The following is a 13,095-nucleotide window of genomic DNA, read 5'->3' as shown; positions in this document are numbered from 1 at the left end:
GTCTCCAGTTTGTTTATTTGTGCAATTGTGAAAGTCACACCTCTGGACTACTTCTACGTACTCTAGTTGGTTTCAAAAAGGTGTGTGAAATTTTCTGATATTATCTAAACATTTCTGACTGATCATTTCCTCAGCTAATCAGCATTTTTACCACTATCTATATTTCTGTGCCTGCAGTATGAATCTCCCAATTCAACACGATAGTTGCCATTTCATGTTTCATTGCCTGCACATGCATCAATACTATGTTGTCCCTTGGACTGCCTTTTAAAAATCCTCATTGTCATAGCTAAAGAATGGATCCACTCTGTCCGAGCAACTAATTGCAGAGCCCAACACAGATAGACACACATCCCAAGTCTCTACTCCATCTGTCCTGGAGGAAGCTGACTTTTGAGGGAAAGCCAAAGTGGGTCTGATGGCCCGGCAATCTCCTGAAAGTTTCAAAGGAAGTGACCCTGCTGGAGAGGCTGCCCTGGTGACTGTAGCTGGAGGTTCCAAGGCTTCTGGATACATGGACATTGGCGCATTTTCAGAAGCACAGTTACAGCTTGAAAGGCTCTTAACCTCTTGCACATTGTCACTGTATTTCAGAGCAGGTGGCTGGTAGGCTTGGTAGGACACTTTGGTGGTGGTGGTGATCACGGTCTGTAAGGCAGGGGCACCTGGTGGGGTAGTCGTGAGGTACCTGCAGGAAAGCTCTGAGTTATAACAAGGGTGAGGGGCCATGGTCTGGAACTGCCCATGGTCAGTCCTCTTCCCAATACCAGGTTTTCCAAGTGCTGGTTTCCAGCCATGTTGTTTACTAGTGAAATCAAAGCCTCTCTCATAGCTGCTGTATGAATTGACATTATGTTGTAGTGGGTTCAGATGAATCCAGTCTGCATCATTAGGGACACTGGTGGAATCTTTATAAAGGGTGGGACAGGAGCTCAAACTTGTAAAGCCAGGGCCTGCCAATTCATAGCTGCAAGCTGGCCTGGGCAAACAGATTCTTGGGTTTGAACATTTTTGAAAGGGGGTCATTATGTCCCCTTGAAAGGTGGCTGGGTCACAGGTAGCTTTGTAAGCATCAGAGTTTGGGAAGGAGGGGCAAGGCTGCCCTGGAATAGGGAAACCGGTGTCAGTAATTATATCAAACAGTTCCAAATTTTCTAGGGGAGGTATGTTGTTGAAATGTTCACTGTTGTCTTGATTCTCTCCTGCCTAAACAAACAAACAAACAAACAAACAAAAAACAAAACAGACATATGGTATGTAAATTGCATGGACACCCTCACTTGTAGTAATAGCCAACCAAGTAAATAAAAAGAAACTTCCAGTTGGTGGGCTCTGTGCTGTGAATACCGCACTGCTCAGGGACATGATTCAGGCACGTGGTCCTGGGGTTGCTAAGCTTGAGCTCACTCGGGCACGACAACCACACTACTGAGTGAGGGGTCCACTGTAGCCAGGCAGGATGGGTCTGAGTGGGAAGTGGTCCTGTTCTCACTCATACTGTTTTCACAGTAGTGTAGATTCAGGAGTCACATAAACCTGGGTTCGAATCCTGCCTCTGACCCTTACTTATAAGTTACTTAACCTCTCTGAGCTTCAGAGTCCTCATTTTAGAAATGGGGTTTAATAATAGTAACATCTTCATAGGGTTTCTGTGACCATTAAATGTGTGAAATTCCTAGATATGTGCTTGATACGTAGGAAGTGCATGAACAAGGTCAGTTTCTGTTATCCTCACATTACCACTCTGCCTGCTTGGCACGCTTTTGTTGAAAGGCCAAACCAGACCAAGTAACCCAAAGAGATGTTATCTGTTCCTGTGTAAATATGTCAAGGACTGGCTCAGGGGTGCACTGTTAACTCCCTGTTGGTATGCACAGGTTTCTTTATTGCTGTTGGATAACTGTCCTTGTAGAAGGATGTCAGCACACATCCTGACTTGATTATTACTAGTAGAGGTCCTTTGTTGTTTGTTTTTAGGAAGGGATTAGAAACCTTACCCAAACATTGACTTAATATATTGTTAGAGATATATAATTTTCATATAAAATCAAACTGTTGTAAACATATAATATTTATATTACACATAATCAGTCTATCTTGTCCTGAAATGAATACAGACCCCTGTGGAATGCCAGCTCTCCGTTACCTCGGATTGCTGATTTCTCTTTTTCTGGGGCTGGTAAAAAGAGGCCATCTGTCTCTTGATGGCACTTCTTCTAGCTTCCGTCTCTGATTTACTCTCTGGTCTTGGGTGATCATGAACTCCCTTGGCCTGCATTAGTGAAGAAATAAATCACATGTTATTTATTCCTCTAAAGGAAGCTGGCAATGTTGGCCAAAAATTTATGATGCCTTTCCCAAGATCCCAAGTTTTTGTTCTTGTTTTCTAAAATGACAGAGAAAAAATTCTTGAACAAATAAAACAGCATGAATAATAGACATCTTAAAAGATCACCCACAATCCTTTCACTGTATTAAATGAACTATGACTATACCTTGGTTCACTATCTCTGGCCCTTAAAGAACACAGTAGGTGAGTGAATTCCTGGGCTTCTGTAGGTCCCTGGGGAGCTCCAGCACCTATTTCTGGCCACTGGAGCTGTAGTTTGTTTGCTTTAGAGCTGCCAAGGCACATCGCAAGCGACTTGGTCTCTAAATGGTCTGATGAAAAATATCCATCACATTGTGTTCTCAGTTGGTTAGAGCAAGGTGCCGATAACACCGAGGTCCAGGTTTGATCCCTGTACTGGCCAGGGAAAACAAAACAAAACGAAACATGTTCTCACCCACCTACCTGAAAAAATATCGCGTTGCCCTCAAGCCGCCAGAAATTGGTTACAGGGTATCCGCTGTGCCCTCGACAGGGCATCAACTCCAAAGCAGAGTGACAGTGGGGGCACGCTTTCTCTGCAAAGCCCAGAAGAAGAAATCATAGCAATGCCTCCCCCAGACCCTTCTGAAGGAAGAAAGGGGACAGGAGCTGGGGACAGAGCCCTCCCGGGCCGCGCCCTCACGCTGCTGCTTGAGGCGCGCCTTGTCGCAGATGGCTGGCCGCAGCTGCAGGCGGGCGCTGCCGGGCAGGGCGCAGGCCCGCGCGCACAGCACCACGCCCAGGCACGACTTCTTGAGGATGTGGCCGTGGTGGTTGTTGATGTTGCGCATGGCCCAGCCACTCAGGTGGCGCCGCGCCTTCTCCTCGTCGCGGCTGTAGATGAAGCGCACGTAGCCGTCGGGCCACTCACAGAAGGGGTCGAAGTGGGCCGGCTCCTGGAGACGAGCGCAGGAAGAGGGGTCAGCTCTGGGCAGCCCGAACGCACCCCTCGCCCTTGACGTTTTCTACGACCAGCTAGTACAGAAACGAGTTCTTTTTACACCCAGAAATGTTGTACAACCCATAACTTACTCTGTCACGAAATGTCACAGCCTACGTTTGCCTCTCTGGCTAATAACTGTTTATGTAGCTCTTACCTTCTAGATGCTGCACTAATTCATCTAGACTTCACAACACGTGCAGGCATTTGAACCATTATTATTATCCACATTTTATAGGATATGGAAGTCAGAGAGATTAATTAACTTGTCTAAGGTCACACAGCCAGCAAGGCCTGGCTCTAGGTAGTCTGACTCCAGAGCCTGTGCTACTGAGCACTCTGTTACACCACTTCTTGGTGTGTTTAAATGTTCAAAACATTTTCAAGTTAAGTATTGAAGTGTCAGGACAAAAAGTGACTGGAAAGCTCTATCACTGAAATGCAATTTAACTTGTAAGTATATTTAAGTCAGTGCTTTTTCTTCAAAAGCTCTTGATTCTCTATCCTAAACCTGTCAGTCACATCAGCAGTGATACCCAAAGCACCCTCAGAGAGGCTAGAACAGCTTCCCTTCCTACTCCCAACTTAGCTCTCCGAGTTGAAAAGGTTCACAGTAGATGAAGGACTTAACCATAACAGTAAACCTTGAGCCTGCCCGGTACTGGACTGCTCCACAGAGCAATATGGGACTGTCATTCTCCTCAAGAAAGCCACATGGATGAAATAATGTTATATCTACGATACTGAACATTGCTTTAGTGTTCATATTTGGTGGTCTCTGTCCATTTTATGCATTATTTATATTGCAATCAATGTCTTTCGTGTATATAAGTGTAACATAAAATTACCCTATACTGAGCACTTACTATTTACCAGGTATTCATCAGGGCAGTGGTCTAGAAACCAGGGACCATGGGCCAAATCTGATCTGCTGTTTGTTTTTCTGTAACTTCAAGCTAAGAATGGTTTTTACGTTTTTAAATGGGTGGGGGGGAAATCAAAAGATGAATTACATTTTGTGATACATGAGATTCATATGGAATCCAAATTTCAGTATCCATAAAAAGTTATGTTGGAACACAGCCATGTACATTCTTCTCTGTACTGTCTAGAGCTGTGTTCACACTGCAATGCTGAATTAAGTAGTACTGGGGACAGAGACAGGATGGCCTGCAGAGCCATGTTATGCAATATCTGCAGTCCTCACAAAAACCTTGCAAGATGGGCATCCTTCCTCTTATTTAACAGATAAGAAAGTGGAGGTTAGCTAGATAACCTTCCACAGTGTCATAGCTGGGATATAAACAGATTTGTGGCAGACTGGCCCCAACTAGCTTTACCGGTGTGATAGTCAGAGGAGTATTATCACAGCAGTAAACCATCTGTACCTCCTCCCCATTTCTACCACCCAGGAAAATTAAATTGAACATTTGCAAAGCCAAAGTATTATAAGTTAGACAATTCAGACTTGTGTACATCGTTAATATTGCATATTCTAACAGTAATAAGGTTGTTTTCAAAACCACAAGGATATTGTTGAAATCATTGTTATTACTAATAGGCATTATTTATCTTTCCCCTGAAATATTACAATTGACATAAATTAATACATTGACTTAAGATCAAGACTTAAGGTAACTCAAAAGTGAAATATATAATGATGCACTACCACCTCTAAAGTTATATTAAATGCAAATATGTTTCTTTCAAAAGTGAACATTTCAACTTAAGGATCTTAGTAACAAATTGATGATTTTCCAAAAGACAGTACTTCTTTATGACTCCCATATAAGGGTATAGACTAGGTTCCCTTGCCTCACACCAGCTACTGAGGTAGTTACACCATAGGCAAAGCCATAGAGGCTGTGTTTTTAAATAAAAACAATAGCAGAGGATGTCCAGGATTGGATTTCATTTGTTCAAATGTGTTGGCACATGAATGTGTACACACACGCACACACACACACACACGCACACACACACACACACAAAACTGTCTGACAGTAGTCCTGGACAAGAGTGTGAGATAATTATCTAGTTCCACCACTTGATGACAAGTGAGTAGCCTGAGACTAAGGCAAATTCAAGGACTCTCCCAAGGTCATATAGCCAGTTTTGTTCTCTACACTGAGCAGCCAGAGCAGGACCATGCTAACTTTCTCCAGTTCTCTTTCTATATCCTAGTGTGTCTGTCCCTTTTGAGATATCACATGCATTTCTTAAGAACCAGTCTCCTAAAAGAAAAATAATTCCTATTTATATAAGAAGTCTGGAAAATGCTGAGAGATGAGCCATTATTGTGTTATTTAGATGTGACTCTTCTAAAATGCAAGATCAGACGGTTTCTCAGGAAGATGTACATGACTGATGTCAGTGAGAATGAGACTCACTCGCTGTACTGGGGTCCACTTTCACAAAAATGGTCCAGCACAACTCTAAGGCAGGCAGCCTTTAAAACAAACAAGTGAGACAAACCTGCTCCAAAATGTGCTGATTAGAGAGTCTACACATCTTGCTAATGAACTGTTACTCATCTGAACAACTATCTGGCACATAGTAGATGCTGAATAAAGGCTAAGTCTCTTATTCCTGTGCCAACATTGCAGGAAGTCCACCTTTGTAGATATTAGGAAGCAACTCCCATTCTACCGCCCACCTACACCCAGGAGTTCAAAGTCATTCCTCAGTCTTGACCCAAACCAGTATGACCAAGTTCATTCCCTGGACTTGGCCCCAAACTGCTTTGCTCCATTAAAACAAAACAAAAACAAATTCACCCTAAAAGAATGATGATCTCCTTGACATTAGGAAAGAAATAATCATTGGGCGCTTTGGCCTCCTTTGCATGACTGTGGGGCCTCCTCCGGGCAATGGAGGATGTCAGAATAAATTGCTCAAGTCGAGCTACTTGTTTGAGACTCGGGTCACCTCCATTCATAATCCGATCTCACAGTTTTGCTGAGTGAGAAGCAGTGGTATTTATATTTGCCGAGATTTCCCCTAACTTTCCCATGGGTTTCAAGTAGAGGTATAAGGAGAGAGGCACCCGATTTCCACCTCAGTTAAAGGAAAGTGAAGGGACCAGGTGTCCTGCCCTCACCTTACTACTGAGAAAGTGGAGCCCGATTGACATTTCCTGCTGCCCTCGGTGTTTTCAGACAAGAGCAAGAAAATTGCTAGGAGATCTAAACTCAGCTAAACTCAATTGCTAAACATCTCTAAACTCAACTCTGCATTTCGCAAAGTCCAGAGAAGTTCCCTCTGCTTTTGAGGGCCCCCCAGCAGTGTGTTTGTGGTCTGTCCACAAAGTTTCTGCAAGAACTGGGATGCCTTTGCCCCTTCTTCAGATGGACAGCGCCACGCGTTGCCCCCACACACTCGATTTCACTCACCTGAGGCATCTGCGGGTCGTTGATGTCCCAGTTGAGTTTCATCCCGTAGGAGCACACACGGCCCTGCACCGCGTCCGCCGGCATCTGCTCCACGTCGCTCAAGCTCTTTGCCCAGACTCCTGAAAGAAGAAAAAACGAGAGGTGTGCGAGGTGACTCTTTAAAAATATAGTAGGGTGTGTGTGTGCACGTGAGTGTGTGTGTGCACGTGAGTGTGTGTGTGTGTGCGCACGTGAGTGTGTGTGTGTGTGTGTGCGCGCGCGCGTGAGTGAGAGAGAGAGAGAGAGAGAGACACCGTTGACAAGTCCAGAAGCTGAGGACGACGGTTATGGCCTCGGCCCCCCGTGCTGACAGGTCTCACCCAGGACGGCAGCGGCGGCGTGTGACAGCTGCCAGCAGGTTTAAGAAGATACCTGTCCTGCGGCTCCGCCTTCCGTCGCCTCGCTCGCTGGCGCCCACGCTCGAGGGCCCAGTCACCCCCCCCCCCGACAGAGCCGAGAACGAAGGGGGGGCGGTTCAGCTGTCCTTAAAGTGAAGGGAAACTGAGGCCAAGATGTTGGGGGTGGAGGGAGGGGAAGGCACGTTGGAACGCCTCGTTTAGGTCGAGAATCAACTTTTTTCTAACCGCACCTGGCCGGGGCTTTCCAGCAAAGTCCCCTGAGAGCCAAGACTCAGTTCCAGGAGAGCGTGGGGACCGCACGTGGGACCCTGGGCCCCCGCCGCGCGCCCCAGCCTGAATAGCCCGCGCGCACCTCCCGGTCTGGGGCCGCCCCCTTGGGCCTCGGCTGCCGGCGCTCGCTGTGGCTGTCGCGCGTGTCCGGGAGTCTATCTACGCTCGCCTGCTAGGGACGTCCGAGGGGGCGCCAAGAGCTTCCGTACGCTCCCAGGGCTGCGGAGGGATCCGGCCCCGCGGGAAGAACGTCCTGGAACGTGGACCGGGAGGAGGTGGCGGTGCTGAGCCCGGGGTAGGCGAGGAGGGACCTGCGCTCTGCGGCTCGGCTCGGGCGCGGAAGCCGCGCGCCTGGAGCTCTCCGCGGCCTCGGCGCCTCCGAAGCTCAGCTCCGAGATCTGCTGAGTAAGGGGTGGGATTCGGTGTGTTCTCGGTTGTCACCTACTTAAACACAACTCTTTAAAATTAGATATTGTCGTGGAATGTCACAAACTCGTATTTATCCCGTGACGGTCTTGGGAGGCTTTGGGGAACTGGAGAACCCTGGAGGGGGAGCGGGACGCTGAGGGCTCCCCAGGGCCATCTACGGCGACTCCGACAACCGAACGCGGCCTATAAAAGAGACCGATTTAAGCGACTGAAGTCGCTCTGAGGCCACCGCACGGCCGGGTCCTGGGCGGCGAGGGAAGAGGAAGTGCTGGGATTTATTCCCTGCGCCTTCGTTCTGCAGGCCACACCTCCACGCCCGGCCGTAGCCAGAGAAGACCCGCCGACCTCTCCGGCGGGTCACTCGCAGGACGTTCCGAATCCACGTTCCTCCGAACCCAGAGACCGGCGCCCCCCGGCCCCGCGGAGCGCGCTCGGGAGCAAGGACGGATGCTGCGCGGGACCGGGCCGGGACGGCGCCCTTGTCAACGCCTCTTGCAGGTTAGTCTCTTCCGTTGGCAAGAGGAGAAAACGCAGGTGTGTCTTAAGCCTCCAGCCTGCGCAGAACAACGCAGGAAGCGAGGGACCGTCCGTGCTCTGGGTCCTCTTACCGCCCCAGTCGAGGGCACTCGGGCTTGCTTAGAAACGCCGATCCCACAGCGAAGTAGGTTTCGGAGCAGCCTGCCAGTGGCGGGGACCAGCCAGCGCTGTGCGAGGGGCGGGGAGCCACGCCGGCTTAGGGCGGTCGCGTCCTCTCCTTCCTCTAGCGTTAGCTGGGCCCTTCTCCCAGACACAGGCGAGAAGTCCTGGCAGAAGAAGGTGGTGTGTTCGTCGTCCAGCCTCCTCTCGCACAGAAGTTCTCTTCTCCCGAGGGGTCCTGTCAGTCAGTGTCTCTGATTTAAATCACTCTCAAGTCATCGCCAAGGTCCAGTGGGAACAGAGATGTGTCTTCACCCGCTAGTTTCATCCTGTTAATCAGGGGGGCAGGTCCCCGCAACTCCTGTTATTCAGTTGATCTTTGTGTTTGTTTTGTCTTCCAAAATTAAGTTAAATTAATGACGCTTCTTTTTAAACATGGTATTTCGTGAAATGTGATAATTTAAGAACATTTATATTGTAAAACGCTTTAAAAGTAACTTCAAAAATAGTCATTTAAAATTACCTCTGAGAATGTGTAGAAATTAATTTCTGGTCTAATTACTAACTTTTGTTAGACTATTTCTTGTTTCTGTGCTTTGGGAATGTTCACAGAGAATCCTAACCCCTCAAAAATATAAATAAGTTTGATTTTTTAATGTTAAAGGCAAATCAGTCGATTTCTAGATGAATTCTGGTGTCCAAAGAAACAACATAGAGCCTTCACCATATTTAGCTTGAGAAGAATTAGAATATATATTACAAGTTGCCCTAAAATTATGTATGGATACAACATGCTAGTAAAAGAAGCCACTGAAAGTGAAAATATGACAAAGAAATAGTATGTTGTCTATTATGTTATTTTTTTATTTCTCCTGGAGATTTGGATGTTTTAGAACAATAGTTTGGAAGGTTGTACTTTTCCCCCAAAGTCTGAAAATAATCGATTATAACGTTTTCTATCAAATACTAAGAAAACATTAATCTTTTTGCATTCTCTAAAATAACCTGCATTTACACTGCATTTTGATTACTGCTTTTCTTATCCCTCAATACTTTCCTGCACTAAATTTGCATCAATTCAAAATACTTTATATTCACAGATTTTCCTGCCTTGATTACTATTTCAATATTGCAAGGGTCCATTAATTCAAGAGGAAAGGAACAAGCCTTTGAGTTTGCTAGGTTTAGATTAAAATAGGCAAATGAATCAAAGTATATTTACGTCACACTTGCCAGGAAGTGGATATGATGAGCTTTGACATAAGCGTCGTTGTGAACGGGCTGGAGGTGCCCTTCAAGTCCTGGGCTTACTAACAGGGATTCGGTTAGAGTATGTTTTGCCTTGATGTAGACAAGTACCTTGTGTCAACATGGCATGAAATACTTAGCATCCAGTTATAACACAAGGCGATTTTTATGCAAGGAGTGTTTGGATTTGAGAGGTCGTTTTGTTTTAGAAAAATCCAGTCCAAGTTATTTTTGCCACCGTGTTCACATAAAAGGCCACCTACAAGACTCAGCCTTACTTGTCAGGTTAAAGTGGGCAGAAAACAAGCAAACTATTTCCTTTGTTTTTTAAAAATCCCCCTGACGAAGATACTTAAGAATGAACGACCAGGAACAGCTTCTTTTGTAATGTCAGGAATGGATTCATAATTTTGGCACAAGTGCGGTTCCCATGAGAAAGTTCAGCTTGGGTCTATACTTATCGATGGACCAAAAACAGCTCCTCGGGCTGTTTAAAGTGAAGAGAAAACTCGATTGGCTTCTGCAAAGGGGCCCCTGTCAGTTTGGAATTTCTCACGTCAAGAAAGTTTAAGGGACTTTGTCCGAGTCCATTGTGTCCTCGCTCTCTCGTAAGGTGCGCGTGCGCGCGCCCAGGCGGCCTGACCCGCGTGCGCTAGTGACTTGCACGCGCTGCTCGGGTCTCAAGCACAGGGTCCTGGTGGGTGGCAGGGGCAGGTTCATCCATCCGAGTTCCGGGAGAAGATGCAATCCCACCGCCGCTGCGACGCGGTCCCTCGCCGCAGCGCCCCCCGCCGGCCCGGGTTGCCCCGGCGCAACCGCAAAGGGCGAAGCGCCCTGGCCGGGGCCTGCGCAGCGTCGGGCCGGGAGCCTCGGCATGCCGGCGGTGAGTGACACCGGAGGAGGCCCCGGGCCACCTCTGCACCGAGCGAGGGGGCGGGAGGGCGTATGGTCCTTCGGGCTCAGCGGGCTTGGCAGGTCCGAGGTGCTCGCCCCGCGGGCGCGGAGTCTGAACATTCGCCGGGTCCTGGGCTGCCCCTTGAGCGCTTCCACCTCCTTAGGTTTGCTTGGAGTTTATGGGTCGCTTTCAGTGAGACAACGAGGCAGAATGGAAATCTGGTCCCTCGCTAATAAATCGCTTAGGGAAGAAGGAACCAGAAAATTCTTTCCTGCCTATGTCTGTTACATTTCAAACATCGATTCCCCTGATGCAGGGGTTGGTTTTCCTTTTGCGATGTTAGGTGAAAGCAGCTCAGACGAGAGGCGCAGCCGATAAGTAGGTTGTTCCTGAAGTGTACAGAGTGACTACTGTGGACAAATCGAGTCTCCAACCTATTTTCAGAAGGAGAAGCCCAACTTTGGTAGAGTCAGGAGCTGGATGAAAGGGGTGGGGGACAGATAGGGGCTGGGGGGTGTGGCCTCAAGTGGAAGCAGAGTCCAGGTGTTGTAGAGAAGATCTCTCAGCAATCAGAGGACTTCAAGGGTGGAGGTGTGGTATGAAGGGGTTGTCTCTGAATGTTCACATTGGGCTCTATTTATTTTATCAGCTGAGTCTGTTTCCCAGTTAGCTTGGAATTCTGCTGTGATTTTCCCAAGTGTTGAGTAGGCCTCATGGAGCATCTGTCAACACAAGTCCAACATTGCACCCTCCCCAGCACCTGACTAGGAATAAGAGGTGGGTTGTCCTGTCCCGGGCTGGGTTGAGAACCCTCAGTCCTTCTGCACAGCTGTACCCCACTTTCCTCTGCTGAAGGTGAGCTCGTTATTGGGCTTGACTTTCCCTTCTTGGTTCCATTCTTGTTTAAAGTTAGGCTCCATTTCCAATTCATTAAAGAGTGTAATGACACAGCCACTCAAGACATCTCCCTGGAAAGTCATCAGAGCTGACCACGGCTGGTAAACGTGCTGACCTCCTGTCACTCCTCATCCAGCGTGAGGAAGCTCATCACCTCCTCCTCTTTGCTGGTTGTCACTAGATCCACGGACGTTCGCTGGTTTTACTGAGAAAATCCTGACAGTTACTGAGATTTTCCAGCCCTCTCCTGAGAACAGTCATCGACACAAGAATCACGTTGTCCGTCTTGTGAAAGTTGAGAACATTGATTGTGGCTCCTAGAGATGGTTCTGGTGCCTTTAAGAGTCGGTGTGGACGAGGAGACTGAAGCCTCTTTTATTGCCGTGAGTCAAGTCAGGGGCTCGTTTGGAAGTGCGGTGTCTTCTGGACGCATCCAGAGAGTTCTTTGCTTCCTGTTTTAGGCATCAAGGAGAATGTCAACAATATTGGGGGAGGTTCTAGAATGATTCTGAGTAGAAAATGGCTGTCTCCCTGGTGTGTGCTCGGAGGGTGTCCTTGAGGCTCCCTCAGGTTGAGGGCATCCCGTACTCCAGGGCTTCATTTGTTTGGCCTCATGGCAAGTACTTTGCTTCCATAGCCAGACGGACACCATGGACCATGTAGGACCTGCTACGACAGGCTGTGGTCACGGACCACTGGAAAGTGGTGAACTGGCTCATAGTGGAGTGAACAGCAGTTCAGTGCTAGGATAGGATGCCCATCATTAGGGGGCAGGCACTGAATTTTAATCTTTTTAATAATTACATCTTCCAAGAACCCCCATCTGCAATTTTAAAGTGTCAACCAAGGCGAAAGGCGCCCATCCCTCCTCTCCACAGGCTATTTGCTCACTGCAGATGTTTCTTATTCCAGTCTTACCACAGCTGCCAGACAACAGAACAAAGAGCTTAGACAAGTAGGTCCTAGATCACGTGGTGTACTTGGGTTGCCAAAGCCAGAATCGACTCCTCAGTGTGGTTTGCAATCTTGGCAAACCCTGTCTTATCTTAAAATGGAAAGTATATTCTTCAGGAGGAGAAAGATAAATGATAGAACAGAGAGGAATTCAGGGAAGCATTGTTCTTAGACACCCACCCCGGCCCCTTGTGCTCAGGAGGTAGAATGTTGTCTTCTGCATGAGTCCAGCTCCGGCCCAACAGGCCCCTCTCTCCAGGCCTCCAAGCCCTTCCCTTCCCAGATGTCCAGGCCGGGGAGAAGCAGTTCTTGCTGACCAGGGATGTGCAGCAATACACTTCAGAAAGACACGAGGTAATTACTGGCCAGAGCTCTGCATTTTGACAGACTTCTCTCTTCCCGGACTGAACATCTGGATGTGGCTGCTCCTCTTCACCTTCCAGCTCCCTGGAGCTGCAGCCCTCAGACCCTTCTCGACCCTCCCCTGTGCTTCACATGGGGACAAGCGTCCAGGGCAGCACAAGTGGCAGCCCCCCACTGTGCTGGACATTTTTTACTTCAATGCAGGTGGCGGCATGGGGCAGCCACACCTGGAGGAAGCAGCAGCTGGACTGGGATGATGCTGTGTCACTGCAGCCCTGTCACTGTGGAGAAGTCCTTCCTCA

The 13,095-nt window shown here is 48.1% G+C and overlaps 1 protein-coding gene across 1 annotated transcript; it reads right to left on the bottom strand.

Moving 5' to 3' along the window:
* Nucleotides 1–267: 267 nt before the first annotated feature.
* Nucleotides 268–6,787, bottom strand: LOC134377820 (chorion-specific transcription factor GCMb-like). Its single transcript, XM_063096549.1, has 5 exons — nt 6,704–6,787; nt 3,015–3,267; nt 2,795–2,907; nt 2,147–2,272; nt 268–1,206 (listed from the first exon to the last, which is right to left on the bottom strand). Exons 1-5 carry the CDS (start codon nt 6,785–6,787, stop codon nt 268–270), a joined length of 1,515 nt encoding a protein of 504 aa, XP_062952619.1.
* Nucleotides 6,788–13,095: the final 6,308 nt, after the last annotated feature.

This window comes from Cynocephalus volans, chromosome 5 (genome assembly GCF_027409185.1).
Source record: "Cynocephalus volans isolate mCynVol1 chromosome 5, mCynVol1.pri, whole genome shotgun sequence".
NCBI lineage: Eukaryota > Metazoa > Chordata > Mammalia > Dermoptera > Cynocephalidae > Cynocephalus > Cynocephalus volans.
Note: the sequence above shows the minus strand (reverse complement) of the source record. Positions and strands in the feature narration are given on the sequence as shown.